Source organism: Atractosteus spatula, chromosome 14 (genome assembly GCF_055471065.1).
Source record: "Atractosteus spatula isolate fAtrSpa1 chromosome 14, fAtrSpa1.hap1, whole genome shotgun sequence".
NCBI classification, from domain to species: Eukaryota; Metazoa; Chordata; class Actinopteri; order Semionotiformes; family Lepisosteidae; genus Atractosteus; species Atractosteus spatula.
Window position 1 is genome coordinate 30,944,315 of NC_142719.1, and position 19,241 is coordinate 30,963,555.

General features: G+C 44.4%; 2 protein-coding genes across 4 annotated transcripts; both read left to right on the forward strand.

The window, feature by feature from the left end:
* Positions 1 to 445: 445 nt before the first annotated feature.
* On the forward strand, positions 446 to 9,801 carry LOC148821076 (uncharacterized). The gene is made up of 7 exons (XM_088931869.1): positions 446 to 551; positions 1,902 to 2,249; positions 3,824 to 3,907; positions 6,546 to 6,631; positions 8,072 to 8,156; positions 8,274 to 8,310; positions 8,867 to 9,801. Exons 1-7 carry the CDS (start codon positions 497 to 499, stop codon positions 8,961 to 8,963), a joined length of 792 nt encoding a protein of 263 aa, XP_088787995.1. The 5' UTR covers positions 446 to 496; the 3' UTR covers positions 8,964 to 9,801.
* LOC148821077 (hepatitis A virus cellular receptor 2-like) lies at positions 9,379 to 16,683 on the forward strand. 3 transcript variants are annotated; one of them, XM_088931872.1, is made up of 8 exons: positions 9,379 to 9,459; positions 10,163 to 10,250; positions 10,914 to 11,255; positions 13,436 to 13,519; positions 14,414 to 14,499; positions 14,865 to 14,949; positions 15,065 to 15,101; positions 15,963 to 16,683. In XM_088931872.1, exons 3-8 carry the CDS (start codon positions 11,009 to 11,011, stop codon positions 16,042 to 16,044), a joined length of 621 nt encoding a protein of 206 aa, XP_088787998.1. In that variant the 5' UTR covers positions 9,379 to 9,459; positions 10,163 to 10,250; positions 10,914 to 11,008; the 3' UTR covers positions 16,045 to 16,683. The 3 variants fall into 3 exon arrangements, with proteins under 3 accessions (XP_088787998.1, XP_088787996.1, XP_088787997.1); XM_088931870.1 differs by lacking the exon at positions 9,379 to 9,459 and having other exon boundaries at positions 10,241 to 10,381; XM_088931871.1 differs by lacking the exon at positions 9,379 to 9,459 and having other exon boundaries at positions 10,241 to 10,381; positions 16,069 to 16,227.
* The last annotated feature ends 2,558 nt before the right edge of the window (positions 16,684 to 19,241 follow it).

Consider the following 19,241-nt stretch of genomic DNA (forward strand, 5'->3'; position numbering starts at 1 on the left):
ATATATATACACTGTGCTATACTCAAGGCCCCCCAATGTTCTCCTTTGTTCCTCCACTGCATCTGGAAAAGGAAATGATGAGTGAACACAGGCCAGTGTCTCCGGTTGATATTTACAGAGGACAGTTCTCCTGCCTGCAGGCACTCATTTGCACTTTTCTACACTCAACTCCATCTGCCCCTGTTCTGATTCCCTTCCTGTGATTCAATGCAACATTGACATTTACAGATCCCCTGTCCCTGGACAGGACTCCTGTATCCAGCAACTCCTTCTAGATAATGGTTTGTGAATACCGTATTTGGGAACCCGTGGCCTAGAAAACTACAACTCAGTGATTTTAAATATAGAAACCTGAGCTACGAATCACAAAGGAAGAGAGGAAGTCAGATGACAGTCAGAGTCCACAGTCGACCACAGTAGAGGAAGTCGGAGCTGAGAGTCAAGAGTCTACAGAGACTCAGACACAGGGGCCCCAGTGTGAGAGCAGCTCTTCACAATGAGACTCTGCAGGATTCTCCCATCATGCTGCCTGGTCCTGAGCCTCATGACAGGTAGGAGCTCACTGGGCTTCTGAGCTGTGGGTCACTGACTGGGATCATCACACTGGGCTTCATACTGGAGATACACTGGGGAGATCACTGTGAGGACAGGACAGAGTCTCTGTCTCTGCAGGCAGGTTTATACTGGAGATACAGTGGATTCTCTGGGCAGTTATGTAGCTGTATCATGGAGGGTTTACATTTCTCGTTATAAATGTAGATGTAGATTTTCTTTAAGGAACTATAAATTATAATTTAACCCTCGGGTGACTTGGTGGCACAGTGGTTAGCTTTGCTGCTTTGCAGTGGCGGGGTCACTGGATTAACTTCCTGGGGTGGCGTCTGTGTGGAGTTTGCATGTACTCCTTGTGTTTGTGTGGGTTTCCTCCAGTTGCTTTGGGATCCCTCACAGTCCAAAGACAAACTGGTAGTTTAATTGACTTCTGGGAAAATTGAGAAAAATGTGACTGTGTACTTCTCTGTATCTGTGTCTGTGTCGGTCTGACCTGTGATGGACTGGTGTTCAGTCAGTTTCATGTAATACATTTAAAATGAAAATGTCTACTTGTGCCCATTGCTTGCTGCCATAGGCTCTGGCTCCCCCACGACCTTGTATTAGATAAGGAGTCTGGAAAGGACAGAATTTAACTTCATTAGAAAATCAAAGTAAAAAGATTTTTCATGTAATAAATTTAAATAAAAAAAATACAGCTACTACATTAAAAGTTGCAAAAGAGAGGAGGGGACTTTTAGTGCCACAACTCTTTGTGTAGAGAAACATTTCCTTTAATTTATGGAAACATATTCAAAATTCCAGCTTTGAGTCTGTGTCCAAGTTTCTCTGTAGCTTGTGGAACAGTCTTTTTGGTTGGCTCTGTCTGTATCCATACCTTCGGATCTCATATACTTTAGTCAGAACTTCTCTCCATCTCCTCTGCTCTAGACTGAAGAGGTTTAGCTTCTTTAACCTGTCTGTAAGAGGACATCTCCTGAGACCAGGAATCATTCCTGTTGCTCTTCCTTGAACTCTTTCTCAGGCTGCAATATCTTTTCTGCAGTTTGATGACCAAAGCTGAACAGTTTTCCAGGTGAGGCCTTACTAGGACTCTGGAAACCTTGAGCATAACTTTTCTGGATATAAATTCCACATTCTGTGCTTTAAATCCAAAAACTGGACTTTTTGTTTTTTTTATTGCTTCCCCACATTGTTTCAAAGAGGACACAGAAGGCTCTGCAGTAACACCCAGGTCCTCTCATGTCTAACTTCCTGCAGGCCTGGGTCACCCCTGTGATGTGGACAGTGTGTGGTTCTGCTTCCTGTGTTGCTCACTCTGCAAATAATGTTTCTCATGTTGTTCACAGGCAGTGGAGTCTCTGTTGTGATGGTCAGTGGATTCGTTGGACAGAATGTCACTCTCCCCTGCACATACTCTGTGAAAGAGAATGGTGTACAGAAAATATGGTGGAAGAGAGGAGAAATATATTTTTCTTCTTTATGGTTTGATAATAAGATCATTTCCACTGATAGACAGAGAGTGAACTCCAGACTCTCAGAGAGGTACCAGCTGCTGGGACAGCTGACCGGAGGCGATGTCTCTCTGACCATCCTCCAGGCTCAGGAGAGCGACTCTGGGCTCTACAGCTGCCGTGTGGAAATACCAGGCTGGTTTAATGACCAGAAACACACAGTTAACTTGATCATTACAAAGGGTGAGTGAACTGCTCAGCCATGGTGAGCGACTTCCTTCGTCTCGTGTCTTTAAAAGTAAAAGAGAGCTGAGTGAACATTGCACTGTTGTGTTTCAGCGTAACTCTTCTTCCAGATGTTAGTATATCAGATACAAAGCAGCAGTTCTAACAACCTGTGACCTTGAGCCCTGTCCCCTCTGTCTTACTGCACTGCAGGCTGTAGTGTAGGACTGCCGGTCAATACGTTAATAAAGAGTTTTTATGGTTTAGCACATGAGCACAAACTGAACAAACACCAATGAACAATAGTGTACAGCTACAATTAAGCTACAGCAATTAAGAACAGGTATGAGAAGTTAACCCTAACCTTTTCATCTTTTCCAACTGTAACCTTGTGGGAGTGGGAGGAGCCCTGGCAAGCACCAGTAAAAAGCCCCGAACTGAGGGATGGGAGCACTGGTGTGAGCTTAGCAAGAACCGAAACAAACACAGAAAAGGGTGAAAAAAACAGAACGAAAAGCAAAGCGAAGCGTGCCGCTGTGCATCGCGACACCCAGGCTGGGTTTGGCAAGGCGGAGCCCTTCATCCACACTGGACACGCCCCCACGCAATGCCACACAGCACAGGCTCTTGGCTTGGGCACAAGGTTTCCTTTTCCTTTGCCCAGTTGTATAATTTGTCTCCCTTTAATATTCTATGAATTCAAAATTCCATATTGTCACATATGTAACGTATTCTTACTTGCATGTACAGTGTGTAGTTATCAAATCCATAAGTACACATCTTTTTTCATTTTTGTGCAATATTGACTTCTATAATCCAACAAAGAACATTTTCACCGCATTTGCAAGATACCAGAAATAGAGAGTTTTTGGAGGGTGGGAATGAAGAGATATGGTTTGTATCCTCTACGAGGAATGAATCATGTTGTGCTCCAGTCATAAACACTCAAATTGGTGGTACTGTATGCTTTATTGTTCCATTTTACTATCATATTACTATCATATAGCTTGAAAATAACTAATGTTAGTTACACATTCCTTTTAGAAAGTGTTTGCAAGTAATAGATTAAGAGAATATTAATAAGATGTTAATACATTTACAGAAACTCAGATTATTCTATATTTTCTATACAGTATATGATATTTTATTACCAATAGCTCATTTCTTATGTATGAATCGAATTTCTAAATCTTAGAGAATCAAATGTATCTGGATCAAATGTTACTTTTCAAATACCTTAGACATGTTTTGTTTTAGGACTTCTCATGTCAGGTGAAGTATTTAAGTTGCTATAATAATTTATATAGACTAAATATATCAATTTTAGGGTAGCACACTTCTCACAGGTCTTGGGTCCTGAGTTTGCTTCTGGACTGGGGTACCTTCTGTGTGGGGTCTGCATGTCCCTGTGTCCACATGGGTTCACATGGGTTCTGTCTAGTTCTGCCTAGTTACCCACCAAGAGTCTCCAAAACCATGCTGGCAAATGTAATTGGCATCTCTAAGTGGTTGTGGTTTTATTCCCAAGTCCTGAATTTCCCCCAGGTCTCTGTTTCTTTACCAAACAGGAGGTTCTTCTGTTCCCCCTCCAGCTCCTGCGACGACCGCAGACTCGCTCGTCTCTTCCCCAGTGCCGCCAGAGCCTCAGACGACAGCAGCCGCCACTCAGACCCCGAGTACGGAGGAGTGTCACCTCCTCCCTAACACAGCGGCAGCTCAGCACACACGCCGTGCACACACTCGAGAAACACACCCTGGCCTACACATCCACACAACAGTCACAACCAGATTTTAAAATTCTTTGAATGCTTCACATTTATAAGGATCTTTTCAGAAGACAGTCTATATAGATATCTACTGTATGTAGATATATTTATACAGTAATTCTTTCTAGTTTTATGTATTTGTTGGTGAAGCTGATCGGGTCAAAGAGATGCTATAGAGTCGCATCAGATTTGACAAGGAAACTGACCACGGCCCTCAGTAACCTGGTCACCCTGATTCATGGTCCTCAGTAACCTGGTCACCCTGATTCATGGTCCTCAGTAACCTGGTCACCCTGATTCACGGCCCTCAGTCACCTGGTCACCCTGATTCACCGCCCTCAGTAACCTGGTCACCCTGATTCGTGGCCCTCAGTAACCTGGTCACCCTGATTCATGGTCCTCAGTAACCTGGTCACCCTGATTCATGGTCCTCAGTAACCTGGTCACCCTGATTCATGGTCCTCAGTAACCCTGGTCACCCTGATTCACGGCCCTCAGTAACCTGGTCACCCTGATTCATGGCCCTCAGTAAACCTGGTCACCCTGGTTCATGGCCCTCAATAATCTGGTCACCCTGATTCACGGCCCTCCTTAACCTGGTCACCCCGATTCATGGTCCTCAGTCACCCTGGTCAGCCTGGTTCATGGCCCTCAATAACCTGGTCACCCTGGTTCATGGCCCTCCTTAACCTGGTCACCCTGATTCATGGTCCTCAGTCACCCTGGTCACCCTGGTTCATGGTCCTCAGTAACCTGGTCACCCTGATTCACGGTCCTCAGTAACCTGGTCACCCTGATTCACGGCCCTCAGTAACCTAGTCACCCTGATTCACGGCCCTCAGTAACCTGGTCACCCTGCTTCATGGCCCTCAGTCACCCTGGTCACCCTGATTCACGGCCCTCAGTAACCCTGGTCACCCTGGTTCATGGCCCTCAATAACCTGGTCACCCTGATTCACGGCCCTCAGTCACCTGGTCACCCTGCTTCATGGTCCTCAGTAACCTGGTCACCCTGATTCATGGTCCTTAGTCACCCTGGTCACCCTGATTCATGGCCCTCAGTAACCTGGTCACCCTGATTCATGGCCCTCAGTAACCTGGTCACCCTGATTCACGGCCCTCAGTAACCTGGTCACCCTGATTCATGGTCCTCAGTCACCCTGGTCACCCTGGTTCATGGTCCTCAGTAACCTGGTCACCCTGATTCACGGTCCTCAGTAACCTGGTCACCCTGATTCACGGCCCTCAGTAACCTAGTCACCCTGATTCACGGCCCTCAGTAACCTGGTCACCCTGCTTCATGGCCCTCAGTCACCCTGGTCACCCTGATTCACGGCCCTCAGTAACCCTGGTCACCCTGGTTCATGGCCCTCAATAACCTGGTCACCCTGATTCACGGCCCTCAGTCACCTGGTCACCCTGCTTCATGGTCCTCAGTAACCTGGTCACCCTGATTCATGGTCCTTAGTCACCCTGGTCACCCTGATTCATGGCCCTCAGTAACCTGGTCACCCTGATTCATGGCCCTCAGTAACCTGGTCACCCTGATTCACGGCCCTCAGTAACCTGGTCACCCTGATTCATGGTCCTCAGTCACCCTGGTCACCCTGGTTCATGGTCCTCAGTAACCTGGTCACCCTGATTCACGGTCCTCAGTAACCTGGTCACCCTGATTCACGGCCCTCAGTAACCTGGTCACCCTGCTTCATGGTCCTTAGTCACCCTGGTCACCCTGATTCATGGCCCTCAGTAACCTGGTCACCCTGATTCATGGCCCTCAGTAACCTGGTCACCCTGATTCACGGCCCTCAGTAACCTGGTCACCCTGATTCATGGTCCTCAGTCACCCTGGTCACCCTGGTTCATGGTCCTCAGTAACCTGGTCACCCTGATTCACGGTCCTCAGTAACCTGGTCACCCTGATTCACGGCCCTCAGTAACCTAGGCACCCTGCTTCATGGTCCTCAGTAACCTGGTCACCCTGATTCATGGTCCTTAGTCACCCTGGTCACCCTGATTCATGGCCCTCAGTAACCCTGGTCACCCTGATTCACGGCCCTCAGTAACCTGGTCACCCTGATTCATGGCCCTCAGTAACCTGGTCACCCTGCTTCATGATCCTCAGTAACCTGGTCACCCTGCTTCATGGTCCTCAGTAACCTGGTCACCCTGATTCATGGTCCTCAGTCACCCTGGTCACCCTGATTCACGGCCCTCAGTCACCCTGGTCACCCTGAATCATGGCCCTTAGTCACCATGGTCACCCTGAGTCATGGTCCTCAGTCACCCTGTTCACCCAGATTCATAGTCCTCAGTCACCCTGGTCACCCTGATTCACGGCCCCCAGTAACCTGGTCACCCTGATTCATGACCCTCAGTCACCCTGGTCACTCAGTATCTTTACTGAGATTTCTCAACTTTAAAACCAGACAGCTCTCCTGACAAAGCCCATCATCTTTCCTGCAGTACTGTAAATCATTACAACATGCCCAGGAAATGAATGAAAATGAATGGCTGTGCCTGTATTTTTAATAACGTGTCTGTGTAGGTAAATTGACTGAGGAGGCAGCAGGTTCTACAATCAGCTCCACAATGTCTTCAGCTCAGCTCAGCAGCTCAGCGTACAGTAACTCGGTGAGTGAAGACTGTGGCTGAAGAGTTTGCACACTCACAGGAGAATACTGTCTGGCATTGTCATTCAGATCTTCAATCACTGGTTGGTCTGTACATGACCAGCAATAGCTACAGTATCTGCCCCTGGATAAACACTAAGGGTCTAATTTAACCTGTGAGCAAACTCTCAAGATCACAGAAATAAAGAAGCTGGACACTTTGCACACAGATCTTGACCAAAATGCTGTTGTTCAAAAGGTGGTCTTAATTTCTTTCCACAAGTCTAATTGTGCTTGCATCCATGTCATTAAAAACCATAAGAAATTGTTACATGATGGGGGCAGGAGATCTTATAGTCAGAGTCTTATAAAATGTAAGAATTGTGGGGTGTTAAAAAATCACAATTTTTAATACGAAGCAAATAATACAGATTGATGATTTCCTCCACCAAAGACTGGAACTACAGAATAATACACATCTTTTATTCAGCAGCACAGTGATGAAGGAGTATTAATCAGGACACAATTAGACAGGACAAACAAATATTTATCAACAATAATTTACAAAATCATGACAATTTAATTTAGAACTCTACAATACACACAATGATTATTCTATAGACAGATGATTTCAGTCAGTGTGTTTCAGAGTCCTATTCCACCATACAGGTAATTTCTCAATTCTTTCCCTGTAGTCTAAGTACATCACAAACCACTTAACTGTCTAACGAAAGGAAACCTGAGTTCTATCAAAAATGGGTCATATAAGAATTAAATCTTTGACTCTATTCCATGGATAACCACAAGTGAATGGGAACAATTTCCCTGTTCTTCTAACAGTGCGCCACTAAAACAGGAGGGATGTTTTTAGCCTGAGAATTCCACTGAATATGAAATCAGAATGTCCTAAAATAAGACCACAAGCTCTCTTGGAATAATGCATAAAGTCCAGAACTCTTAGTGCTTAAATTGCCTGGATAGAATTTTGTTCTAAAACTGAGATGATGATTATGAAGATAAGTAATGGTAATGCTGACTGATGAGGTCTGCTTTCCTCCCTCTTCTCTCTGCTTCTCTGAATTTATGTGGTGGTCCATTCCCACTGTATGGTGGCTCGGCTGGCTCTGTGACCTCACTAGGAACGATCTGGTGGCTGTTGAATGTGTTCTTCAATATGGTGGCCTTTATGACATATGGTGAAGTTAAATAACCTGTGTAAACCATTAGGAACAACCTTTAATCATCTGTGTCTTAAGACGATGATGATGATGTGCCTCCAAACCTACTGGGTGAGGTAATCAATCAGAGAAGTGCAAACATTACTAACCAAGGTAACTATGTAGTCACGGTTTCTTCTGGGTCTCCCTGTGTAGGTATGGAAATGGCCCGTTATACTGAAGACAGTGTGCTGATCCTGTTAGTAAGACACATTCCAGTAACACTGTCCTCTGTGTGTCTGCAGGCTGGGGGCCCAGTCCTCACTGTAGGGCTGGTGGCAGTTCTAGCTCTGGTGCTGGTGCTGCTGACTCTGCTGTTTCTCCTGCTGCGTAAGTAGAGATCCTTGTCACCCCTGAAGACAGAACTGTCACCATGTTCAGCTCTGCTCTCACCCCCCCCCCTCCTTCACTGAAGTGTTCAATCACATGGCTCTTCCTTTCCTTTAGGCAGAAGACAGCGGAGAGCCCAGACGACGACTAGACTGTAAGTATGGATGAAATGATAAAGAAATAACTGAGGCCTAGCCCGAGAATGTACATTTAGACAGGTTTTGTGTTTGGTAAGAGTGACTTCATGTCATGAGGCCCATGAACTGGGCTTTATCATGAGCTTTTTGCCAGTCTTGCCGCACAAAAGCATTATGGATATGCATCCCCTTCTCCTTACCTTCTTTTCTGGACAGGTCATAGCTAAGAAATAATACATTGATAATCTAATGATTTAACCCTTCACTTTTAAACTTTGAACTTTGAACTTTTGTGATAGCATAAGATATTGCAAAAGATGGGAAGATGGAGTCTGGCCTATCCACACATACCTTCAAAGTCTGGTCTAAAGTTCCTGAAGTGGAACGTCAGTGGTTGAAAGGAGCAACTGCTTTATAATGTTCATAGGAATTCATTGTGTTGCCTTCTGTCAATAAATGCTCTTTGCATGTCTGGAAAGAAGAATCATGTTTTTGAACTGTTTCAGAAGTCAGTCATTAGCAACAATGAGCTCAAGCACAAAGATCTAATGATCACCCATCCTCCATCTGCAGGGACCCGCAGGTCATCCCAGAACTGCAGACCAGAGCCAGAGTGGAGGAGAACATCTACAACATTGACACACAGAATGACTACGAAGTCTGTCCTTGACAACCCCAGAGACAGACTGGAGGAGAACATCTACAACATTGACCCACAGGATGACTATGAAGTCTGTCCTTGACATCCCCAGAGACAGACTGGAGGAGAACATCTACAGCAGTGACACACAGGATGACTATGAAGTCTGTCCTTGACTACCCCAGAGACAGACTGGAGGAGAACATCTACAGCAGTGACACACAGGATGACTATGAAGTCTGTCCTTGACAACCCCAGAGACAGACTGCATCTCCTTGATGAGGCAGAGAGAGGAGAAGCATGAGCAGACCAGAGGACAAGTGTGGGAAAAGTGTTCTGGAAGACAGCTGTGGGTTTAAAAGCAGCTTGGCCATGCCAGGGGCTCACGATGGAGAGACACCTGAGAGAGACACCCCCGAGGAGCAGCTGCATCAACATCAGAGCCAATCAAAAGTCTAAAAGGCACTATTGGTCCTGCCTTCAAACGACTCAAGAACTAACTGGAGGGCTCTGTACCCACAGACAGGTTTGGAAAGACAGGAATCTGCATTTCCTGTGAGACAACGCTGCCACAGACCAACAATCGCATATTTCCCAACTCTTTTATTATTTATTATCATGTTGTTTTTTATAGTTTTACTGACTTAGATATCATTAAGTCATTGCCTAAATACTCAATAAACATCTTCACACACATCTAATTATTGGGTGTCACAGTGGCTCTTGAAGTCAAGTCTCTGTGCAGGGCAGTGCTCAGTCCCAGCTGCTCTGAGCAGGTAGAGATCTCACTGCACTGACTGCTGACACCCAGCGGACACCGACAGCAGCTGTCGAGCTGGAAGACGACAATAAACTTAATTACCTCTTCTGTCATATCTCTTGTCTTTTTGTAATGAGAAAAAACTGTACACATGAGAAGCCAGTGGGAAAGTTGCAGGCAGTGTATATAGTATCAGTAATTATATTGGCTGTATTTATTCCATAAATTTAATCAGTTTCTTAAGGGGTCAACAGGGAAGGCACCACTGCTTTCCGTAGGAATTTAAGTATTTTTATGTTTTACACCTTAGATGCTTGAAAGTCTCCAGCTCTGTGCACTAACATTAAATTAATCTTTTTAAGGGGATTGCTTAAATTATTTAGCATTTGAAAACATTTAATTCAGGAACTTTAAATCTTCACCGTAGCAAATCAAGCCTGGAGCTCAATCACTTTCCTTTCTCCCTCAGTGCTTAGAAATTAATTCACGTCAGCTATGACTCACAAAGCGAGAAGGGAAGTCAGATGACAAACTGAGTCCACAGCCAACCACAGCAGGTGAGGTCAGAGCTGAGAATCATGAGTCTACAGAGACTCAGACACAGGGGCTCCAGTGTGAGAGCAGATATTCACAATGAGACTCTGCAGGATTCTCCCATCATGCTGCCTGGTCCTGAGCCTCATGGCAGGTAGGAGCTACCTGGGCTTCTGAGCTGTGGGTCACTGACTGGGATCATCACACTGGGCTTCATACTGGAGATACACTGGGGGGATGAGTGTGAGGACAGGACAGAGTCTCTGTCTCTGCAGGCAGGTTTATACTGGAGATACACTGGAGAGATCACTGTGAGGACAGGACAGAGTCTCTGTCTCTGCAGGCAGGTTTATACTGGAGTTTACAGGGAAAAACACCTCAGATCTTTAAATAATAATGTACTTTTTTGTTGTAGCATAGCAGAATTTCAGTATTAGCCTTCATGTTGTGTAATAAAGGTTTGTTGGTGGGCTAGACAAAAACTTCTGTTAAAGATATTCTCCATCCCAGATCAGTTTTGAAGTAAGTTTATGTTCTGTTGATTTTTCACCTTCAGTGGAATGAAGTTTCTATTCTTGAAGATCAAACTCTTTTTATATCAGAAAAACATGCTGGTACTCGGTTTTAACATATTTTGGGGGACTTGATCAGAAGCAGTGTAATATGATTTTCTTCCTCATTCTCAGTCACTGGAGTCTCTGCTCTGACGGTCAGCGGATCCGTCGGCCAGGACGTCACTCTCCCCTGCACATACTCTGTGAGGGATCACGGGGTGACGACGATGTGCTGGGGGAGAGGAGAACTACCTCTTTCTGGGTGTAATAATATGATCATTTCCACTGATGGACAGAGAGTGAACTCCAGACTCTCAGAGAGGTACCAGCTGCTGGGACAGTTGACCGGAGGCAATGTCTCTCTGACCATCCTCCAGGCTCAGGAGAGAGACTCTGGGCTCTACAGCTGCCGTGTGGAAATACCAGGCTGGTTTAATGACCAGAAACACACAGTTAACTTGATCGTTACAAAGGGTGAGTGAACTGCTCAGCCATGGTGAGCGACTCTACTCTAACTCTACTTGCAGATGTTAATACATCAGATACAAAGCAGCAGTTCTAACAACTTGTGACCTTGACCCCTGTGCACTCTGTCTTACTGCACTGGCTGTAGTGTAGGACTGTTCCTTTGGTTTAGCACATGAGCACATATTGAACACTTCCAGATTAGAGCTAGTTAGCGATACTATACAACTATTAACAATGAACATTTAACAACAGGTCGGTACCAGAACCGCTTAATGACCAGAAATCCACAGTGGACTTGATTGTTACAGAGGCTGAATAAACTCCAGCTGATGGTGGAAGAGAGCTGAGAGCACTTCTCACTGTCATGTCTCAGAATTACATTCACCTGAGCAATTATTTATATGTAAATGCATATTTATTTATATGCCTTACTATAATGTGTGCTCACAAGTCATTTAAACACTCTGAGGGCCAGAGGGCAAGCTGGCAAACAGCCTCCGAGAGACAGATTCATTGCAAGTTGTCCTAAACTTCATGTGCACACACACATACAGTATCTTTATAACAGGGAGGCACTTTGGTGCGGTGGTTAGCATTGCTGTGCTGGGGTCCCGGGTTCAACTCCAGACCTGGTGTATTATCTGTGGGGAGTCTGTATGTTCTCCCTGTGTTTTAGTGGGTTTCTTCTCACAGTGAAGACATACTTTTAGGTTAATTGGCCCCGGTGTGAGTGTTTGTGTCTGTGTGGCCCTGTGGTGGACTGGTGTCCCATCCGAGGTGTATCCTGCCTTGTGCCTGTTGCTTGCTGGGATACACTCTGGCTCTCCTCAAGCCTGTATTGGATGAAGTGGCGAGAAAATAGATGGATGATGTTAACAACATTTTAAACTCACTAAATGCCTTTTCACAGGATATACTGCATAATATTTGTGTAATATGTATATAGATAGAAGTAGTTCAGGTGGGTAGTTGCGTCAGCATATATAAAAATATATAATAAATAAAGGTTTATTCCAGGCTGAAAAGAGGAGAAAGAAAACACAAGGTTTCGGCTGTGGAGCCGTTCTCAAAGTAGGGTTTCTTAACTCCCATCGCAGAAAGACATCAGAAACTAAAATGATCCTGAAACTTGGCTCACACTTCCCCCTTCTCTCAACAACAGACTTGTTTTCTTCCACCCCTCTCCTCACCTCTCTCTCGACCTTGCACCACCTGAGTGGCCACTCTGCCTCCCCTCTGCTCCCGCCTCCTCCTCTCTCCTGGCTTGTGTTTTCCTGTGCTTTATTATCTTTGCTGACTGCCCTGTCTCTCTCACGCCTGAAGAAGGCTCCACAGCCGAAACGGTCTTTTCTTTCCTCTCTTTTCAGCCTGGAACAAACCTTTTACTTGTTCCATAGAGAGAAGTATATATAGAAATATCTTTAAATATTTTCACAACTCAGCATGGTGAAATTACAATGAAATCGTGTTGGAAAAGCTATATTTCTGACACTGCAAATCCCAAATTGAGAAAACAAAGCCGTTAATTCAAGGAAAGCTCAATATTTTCCTTTCCTCTCCATCTGCAAGTTTAAAACTGTTGGATAATCTGCATTATTCTCGGTCATCAAAAATGAAAAGGGTGACAAAAATAACAGTGAGATATTACTTATCTTCCTCACCTAAAGCATTGATTCTATCAGGAAGCTATGCTGAGAGCAGGGTTTAGCTTCTTTTGAATAGGCTCTGTGTCCTCTTTGCATTACTGTATTCCAAACCCCTGCTGGAATAGTGTAATTCTGCTCTAGTGTAATTAGTGTAATTCTAGTGTACTTTTTTATTTTCTGATTGTAAATCCACTTTGAGAAGCCATTTTAAAGGTGCTATATAAACCATTATTATTATTATTATTATTATTATTATTATTATTATTATTATTATTATTATTATTATTATTATCCCTTTAAGCCATTTGTAACACTAGATGGAGATAGATTTGAAATACACGTACTGTAGGTTTTGATCTGGTTGACCCGAAAACGGCGAAAGTGTCTCCAGTCCAGATGTGCCGGGTGTGTTACAGATAGACTAGCTGTGCTCTATTATTTCAAGCTTCTGTCCTGATGGGGCTGTGAATCAGAGTCCGCAGTACAGCACCAGTCTCCGTTTCTTTACCAATCAGGAGTTTCTTCTGTTTCCCCCTCCAGCTCCTGCGACGACCGCAGACTCGCTTGTCTCCTCCCCAGTGCCGCCGGAGCCTCAGAAGACAGCAGCCCCCACTCAGACCTCCAGTATGAAGTTGTGTTGTCTCCTCTCTCACACAGTGACAGCTCAGAACGCACACTGTGCACACAGTACACAGGAGCAGTGATTCCCCTCCAGTGTCTGCTGGTCTTTGTTCGGAGTTCGGAAACACAGGCTGATCTATGTCAATTCTCTACCTGATGCCTTTTTTAAGGTCCTTTAAGGCCTGTTCAAAAGCTGGATAAGATTCGTAATAGGTATGAATGTTTCAGGATGGCCCTCATTCATGTGTGTGAGCTACAATCTGACCCACTGGGCTGCAGCAGAAGGAAAACTGACTGGCGTGTCTGATACAGCGCCATTCCCACCTGTGCACGCTTTCCATCAATTCCTCACTTGATCAGAGCTCTTCAGTCGGAGTTATGGCAGCAAATTCTTAATTGGCAAACTGGAGAGAGACGGCGTACGGTTCTGTGTGTTGAAGCTGTGGGAAAAGATGCACTTAAACTATCATAAAATGCCCAGAAAAAAAGTCTAAACCAGCAAAAGTTGGGATTCCAGATTAACTCAGTCACCCTGGTCACCCAGATTCACGGCCCTCAGCCACCCTGGTCACTCAGATTCATGGCCCTCAGTAACCCTGGTCACCCTGATTCAGATGAAGTTTAGCAGTTCCTCTTTCACATCCTACTGAGGACTAACCAGCTGTGTTCTCTCTGGTTCTAACTCTGGTGTTTCTGTGGTGTCAGAGTCACACAGTCTGGTCAAACTCTGTGAATGGGCACATTATTGATAAGATTTGACTGAGATTTCAAAACTTTAAAACCTTTAAAGCCCAACATCTTCTTCTTTCCTGCAGTACTGTAAATCATTACAACATGCCCAGGAAATGAATGAAAATGAATGGTTGTGCCTGTATTTTTAATAATGTGTCTGTGTAGGTAAATCGACTGAGGAGGCAGCAGATTCTACAATCAGCTCCACAATGTCTTCAGCTCAGCTCAGCAGCTCAGCGTACAGTAACTCGGTGAGTGAAGACTGTGGCTGAACAGTTTGCACACTCACAGGAGAATACTGTCTGGCATTGTCATTCAGATCTTCAATCACTGGTTGGTCTGTACATGACCAGCAATAGCTACAGTATCTGCCCCTGGATAAACACTAAGGGTCTAATTTAACCTGTGAGCAAACTTTCAAGATCACAGAAATAAAGAAGCTGGGTGAATATGAACGCAGGTCTTGACTAAACCACAGCATCAAAAGGTGGTCTTTTGAAAATTTCTTTTCACAAGTCTAATTGTGCTTGCATCCGTGATGTTTAAAAACCATATAAATGTGTTGATGCTGTTATTAAGACACATTCCAGTAACACTGTCCTCTGTGTGTCTGCAGGCTGGGGGCCCAGTCCTCACTATAGGGCTGGTGGCAGTTCTAGCTCTGGTGCTGGTGCTGCTGACTCTGCTGTTTCTCCTGCTGCGTAAGTAGAGATCTTTATCACCCCTGATGACAGAACTGTCACCATGTTCAGCTCTGCTCTCACCCCCCCCTCCTTCACTGAAGTGTTCAATCACATGGCTCTTCCTTTACTTTAGGCAGAAGACAGCGGAGAGCCCAGACGACGACTAAGCTGTAAGTACTGGAGACAGTTCAGTGGAAACGTGCAAGGGCTGGTACCTCGTGCTCTCCATGCTAGTTCAGCATCTGTTGCTCATGACAGGAAGTTTTTGGGGAAGTAGGGTGACACTTAAACAGCACCCCTGTACGCGATGATTTAACACTTCCAGTGCCGTTCTGGGAATTACAGTTTTTGGCCATGATGCCTGTGCTTAATCAAAACCAGTCCTTTCTTAGATACTGAAAAGTGTCTATATTTACCAGTTCAGTGTTTTCAGGGGATGCAATGGTGCATGAAGCAGAAAAGTGTAAATAATGTATTGGATGTGAAATAATAAGTGAACCCCTATTTTACTTAGTATAAGAATTTCAGAAATATAGTAAATGAGAGGAGGCCATTTGACCCATCTAGTCCAATTTGTGGACCAACTAAATATAACACTTAATTTTGTTAATTAAATGTGTTATACATTTAATTAGTTCAGCTTCATCCTTCATTAAGACTCTCATGTGGATCTAATGATGTGTTAGGTCTAATTCATATGATAATGCAGACCAATCTGAAGGGTTCAAACCTTTTCTCTGTGTAAATATTCTAAGTCCGTCTCATTCAGTTTTGAAATGCTCTGTCAAGAGCTGTTTTTCTGGGTAGGGTAGGACCTGGACAGGTGTAATAAAAGGATACAGAATGTACAACAGCTACATCTTTTTCAACTTAGTTTGACCTTAGATGTAAACCTTTGCTTTCTATATCAGAAAGCAGGGTTATAGCTACACCCCCCCCCTGTTTGAAATGCAGTGATTTTTTACAGGCAGCATAGCTCAGCAGCATGGGCTCAAGTTCTCAGATCTAATTCACTCCTCCCCCATCTGCAGGGACCCTCAGGTCATCCCAGAGCTGCAGATCAGAGCCAGAGTGGAGGAGAACATCTACAGCATTGACCCACAAGATGACTAAGAAGTCTGTCCTTGACATCCCCAGAGACAGAGTGCAGGAGAACATCTACAACACAGACCCACAAGATGACTATGAAGTCTGTCCTTGATATCCCCAGAGACAGACTGGAGGAGAACATCTACAACATTGACAACCTCAGCATTGAAATAAGAAAACATCCTGTTCTGGAAGACAATAGCAGAGAGGAACTGAGATCTTGTTCAGTTTTGCAACCCAAGTGATAATGTTGCAATTCCAGATTAATGCTGTCAATGCAGGTCTGGATTGTAGATCCTTTTCGTCTGGCTCTTAAGAACCACAGGTGTACTTGTTCTCTTAATCGGGTCAGTTGGTTCGATGACTTAATGGAAAGGCTATGGCTCTTAACACAAAAAGAGAAAAGCAATAATTACATTTTTTCTTAACATACTGAGATAAAATATATTTTTATAGGGCAGAATTGATGGTTGTCAGCTTAATCCACACTGTTGAAATCCTCCATCCTGTATGGCCTGAGTTTAGGCTGAACTGGCATATAATTCCCTTTGCTGTTGTTTTTACTACTGTGTAGTTCAAAAGACATCCCTGGAAGACCATTGTCCTGTACTTGTTATTTAATGCATTTGCCTTATGTACTTAAAAATAAATTTTTGATTTTGACACCTCTGTTGTATGTCTGATAAAACATACATGAAATGAAAAATAACTTCACAGCCCGTAGGCTGGCAGGTTTCTACAGACTGGTCACGTCACTGAATTTCCATCTGTAAATGCGCACGTTTGGTAGCTACTGATTTTTCAAATTTTCCCAGACACACATTTAACTCAGGAACTGCTTATTGTTGACGAGAAAATCAAAATGCAAGACTAAAGAAATTCAGTTCCTTAAGTCTATCAGAGCGGGAATTTCCCTTGAGCATCCGAATGGAATGCCTGATTGTCTGCTTCCAGGGAATTGGCTCTCCAAGACCCATCTGAGAAACCCTCACCTGGGTTTTAGGGTTGACACCACAGTGGGGTCTTGGGCATGGAACATGTCTGAACGTCAGTGTTGAAGATCCAGGTCTCCTGCAGGAGACAGAGAGGACTGTGTTCACTGGGGGCAGAAAGCCGAGAAGTTACGGCTATGTGAAAAAATGTTAAACACAGATGCACAGAGTGACAATTTCCAGCCCGATATGGGAATTTAAATGTTAACTGGAAATGATTCATTGCTTTATGGTCTGTCCTTCAGTAATATTCAGAAATGCTGGTTTTAAGAGGGTGACGCAGGTTTAAGAGGAAGACACTGATGCTAATTGGACTCGATCTGTTTCACTATATTCAACTTTATGGATATAATTTTGCAGCTGTGCTTCCACCCCTTTCTCCTCTTAGTTTTTGTGGGAATCTAGAGCTCCTGAGAATTATATACTGAAATTGCTTTTCTATGTACTTATTTGACATTTTTTAAGAGTCATTTTCAGTTTTTACAGAAGGCTAATTTTAGAGGCTGTGCTTTTGTGCTAACTGCCCACATTTCCCCTGTGCTATTGTAGGAATGGTGAAAAGGGTGTGAAATTCGATCGGCTTGTTTTCGTTAAAGGTGCAAAAACCACTTGATGAGCTTGTGAGTGCCAGAGACCGACGACGCTAGTGCTGCTGTACTTTCTGTTTTCTGGCAAACCAGTCTGTGCAGTAAATGGAGTAAAGAATATGTGATCAGCTTTAGCATTAACCCTAGAATGGTTTACACGACTCCCTGAGGAGCACTTGCATGGCAGTGTGATTCTAGAGGACAGTCACCTTGTTTAGCTGAACTGACTTGTCAGAGTAATATGAACAAGCAGCACCAGTAATGGACGCAAACAGACCATACAATCTGGCATGTTGATGTTCACAAGCTTCTCATGAACAGTAATTCTCAAACATCGGGCATTAGGTGTGTAAAGTAATGCATGTATTTAGGCTGAGAACTGGCTAATGGATAGAAAAAAGAGCAGATAAGGTGTGGCTGTTTCAGCACGGGTAATGTCGTAATTAGTGGAGTACCACAGGGATCTGGATTGGGTCCACTGGTTTCCTAACTCATGTGAACGATCTAGATTCTGAAATACTGTCATGGGTGTACCAGTTTGCAGGTGACACTGAAACAGGGGCCTTTAGAAAACTTTTAGAAGCAGCAAAGGAAACCCAAAAGGAGAGAATTTAGAGGGAATTCCAGATTGGGCAAACACCTGGCAGACAGATGAAGATTAATGTAGACCAGTCCCAGAGTGTTACATGCAGGCAGCACAAACAGGAATTATAAATACAAAACAGGAAACGCTGATCTAGAATAAGATACTTGAGAAAAACACTTAAGTGTTAATTCTGATTCACTGTTGATATGTTCTAAGCACTGTGTGGAAGGAATAAAAAAGGCAAACAGACCGTAAGGCTACCTAGTAAACAGTGTAGGACTGGACTCAAGAGAAGTCATGCTAATTTAAATACCACAGTAGTAAGACTTCATTTAGAATTGAACTGTACTGTATTCAGTTTTGGTCACTAGGTAATAAAAAAGATTTTGTTTCTTCTAGAATCAGTGCAGAAAAGAAAAACCAGTTGTATTCCAGGGCTTAAAGGAAATTTGTACACTAGCAGGCTGAAGGAACTGAACCATTTTAGTCTGGAACAGAGACGACTATGAGGAGACCTGACACAAGAGTTAACAATACTCAAAGACACTGATGAAGTCAACCCAGAATCAACTTGTCCAGAATCAACAGAGAAACACAAACCAGAGGACAGTGGTGTACGGGGACTACGGGGAAGAACATTTAAGACTGAGACTGAGAGGAAGACACTTCTTTTCACAAAGGGTGGTGGGAGTGTGGAACAAGCCGTTACCCTGCTTTCCTTCGATCACCTACTAGCTTTTGTGTGCTACTAATGTGAATGTAAAAGAGATTAATCCAGCACCTCGAGTGTTGCAGCTGCTGCATTTTGAACTGTTTCCTGCCCAGTTTGCTCCTTTCCTCCTGTAGACGGATCTGCTCGTCACTGCTGTGCACCCTGGCAGTCGGGGGGGGACAGAGAGAGAGACGCGCGATCAGAGCTGTGCCCTCTCAGCCTGCTGCCCAGCGGTGGCGCGGCTCTTCGAGGTGTGACATTTACAATGGTGTGAGCAGAACCCCCCCGCCCTGAGCCAGGCTGCTCTTTCCCCGCCGCCCTGCCTCCCCTTCCCCCCTCTCGCG

Coding starts and splice junctions, on each gene's coding strand:
- LOC148821077 (XM_088931870.1), top strand. CDS start 10,327: ATGAGACTCTGCAGGATTCTCCCATCATGCTGCCTGGTCCTGAGCCTC. Junction 13,520..14,413: donor AGCCCCCACTCAGACCTCCA/GTATGAAGTTGT, acceptor GTGTCTGTGTAG/GTAAATCGACTGAGGAGGCA. Junction 14,500..14,864: donor GCTCAGCGTACAGTAACTCG/GTGAGTGAAGAC, acceptor GTGTGTCTGCAG/GCTGGGGGCCCAGTCCTCAC.
- LOC148821076 (XM_088931869.1), top strand. CDS start 497: ATGAGACTCTGCAGGATTCTCCCATCATGCTGCCTGGTCCTGAGCCTC. Junction 3,908..6,545: donor AGCCGCCACTCAGACCCCGA/GTACGGAGGAGT, acceptor GTGTCTGTGTAG/GTAAATTGACTGAGGAGGCA. Junction 8,157..8,273: donor TCTGCTGTTTCTCCTGCTGC/GTAAGTAGAGAT, acceptor CCTTTCCTTTAG/GCAGAAGACAGCGGAGAGCC.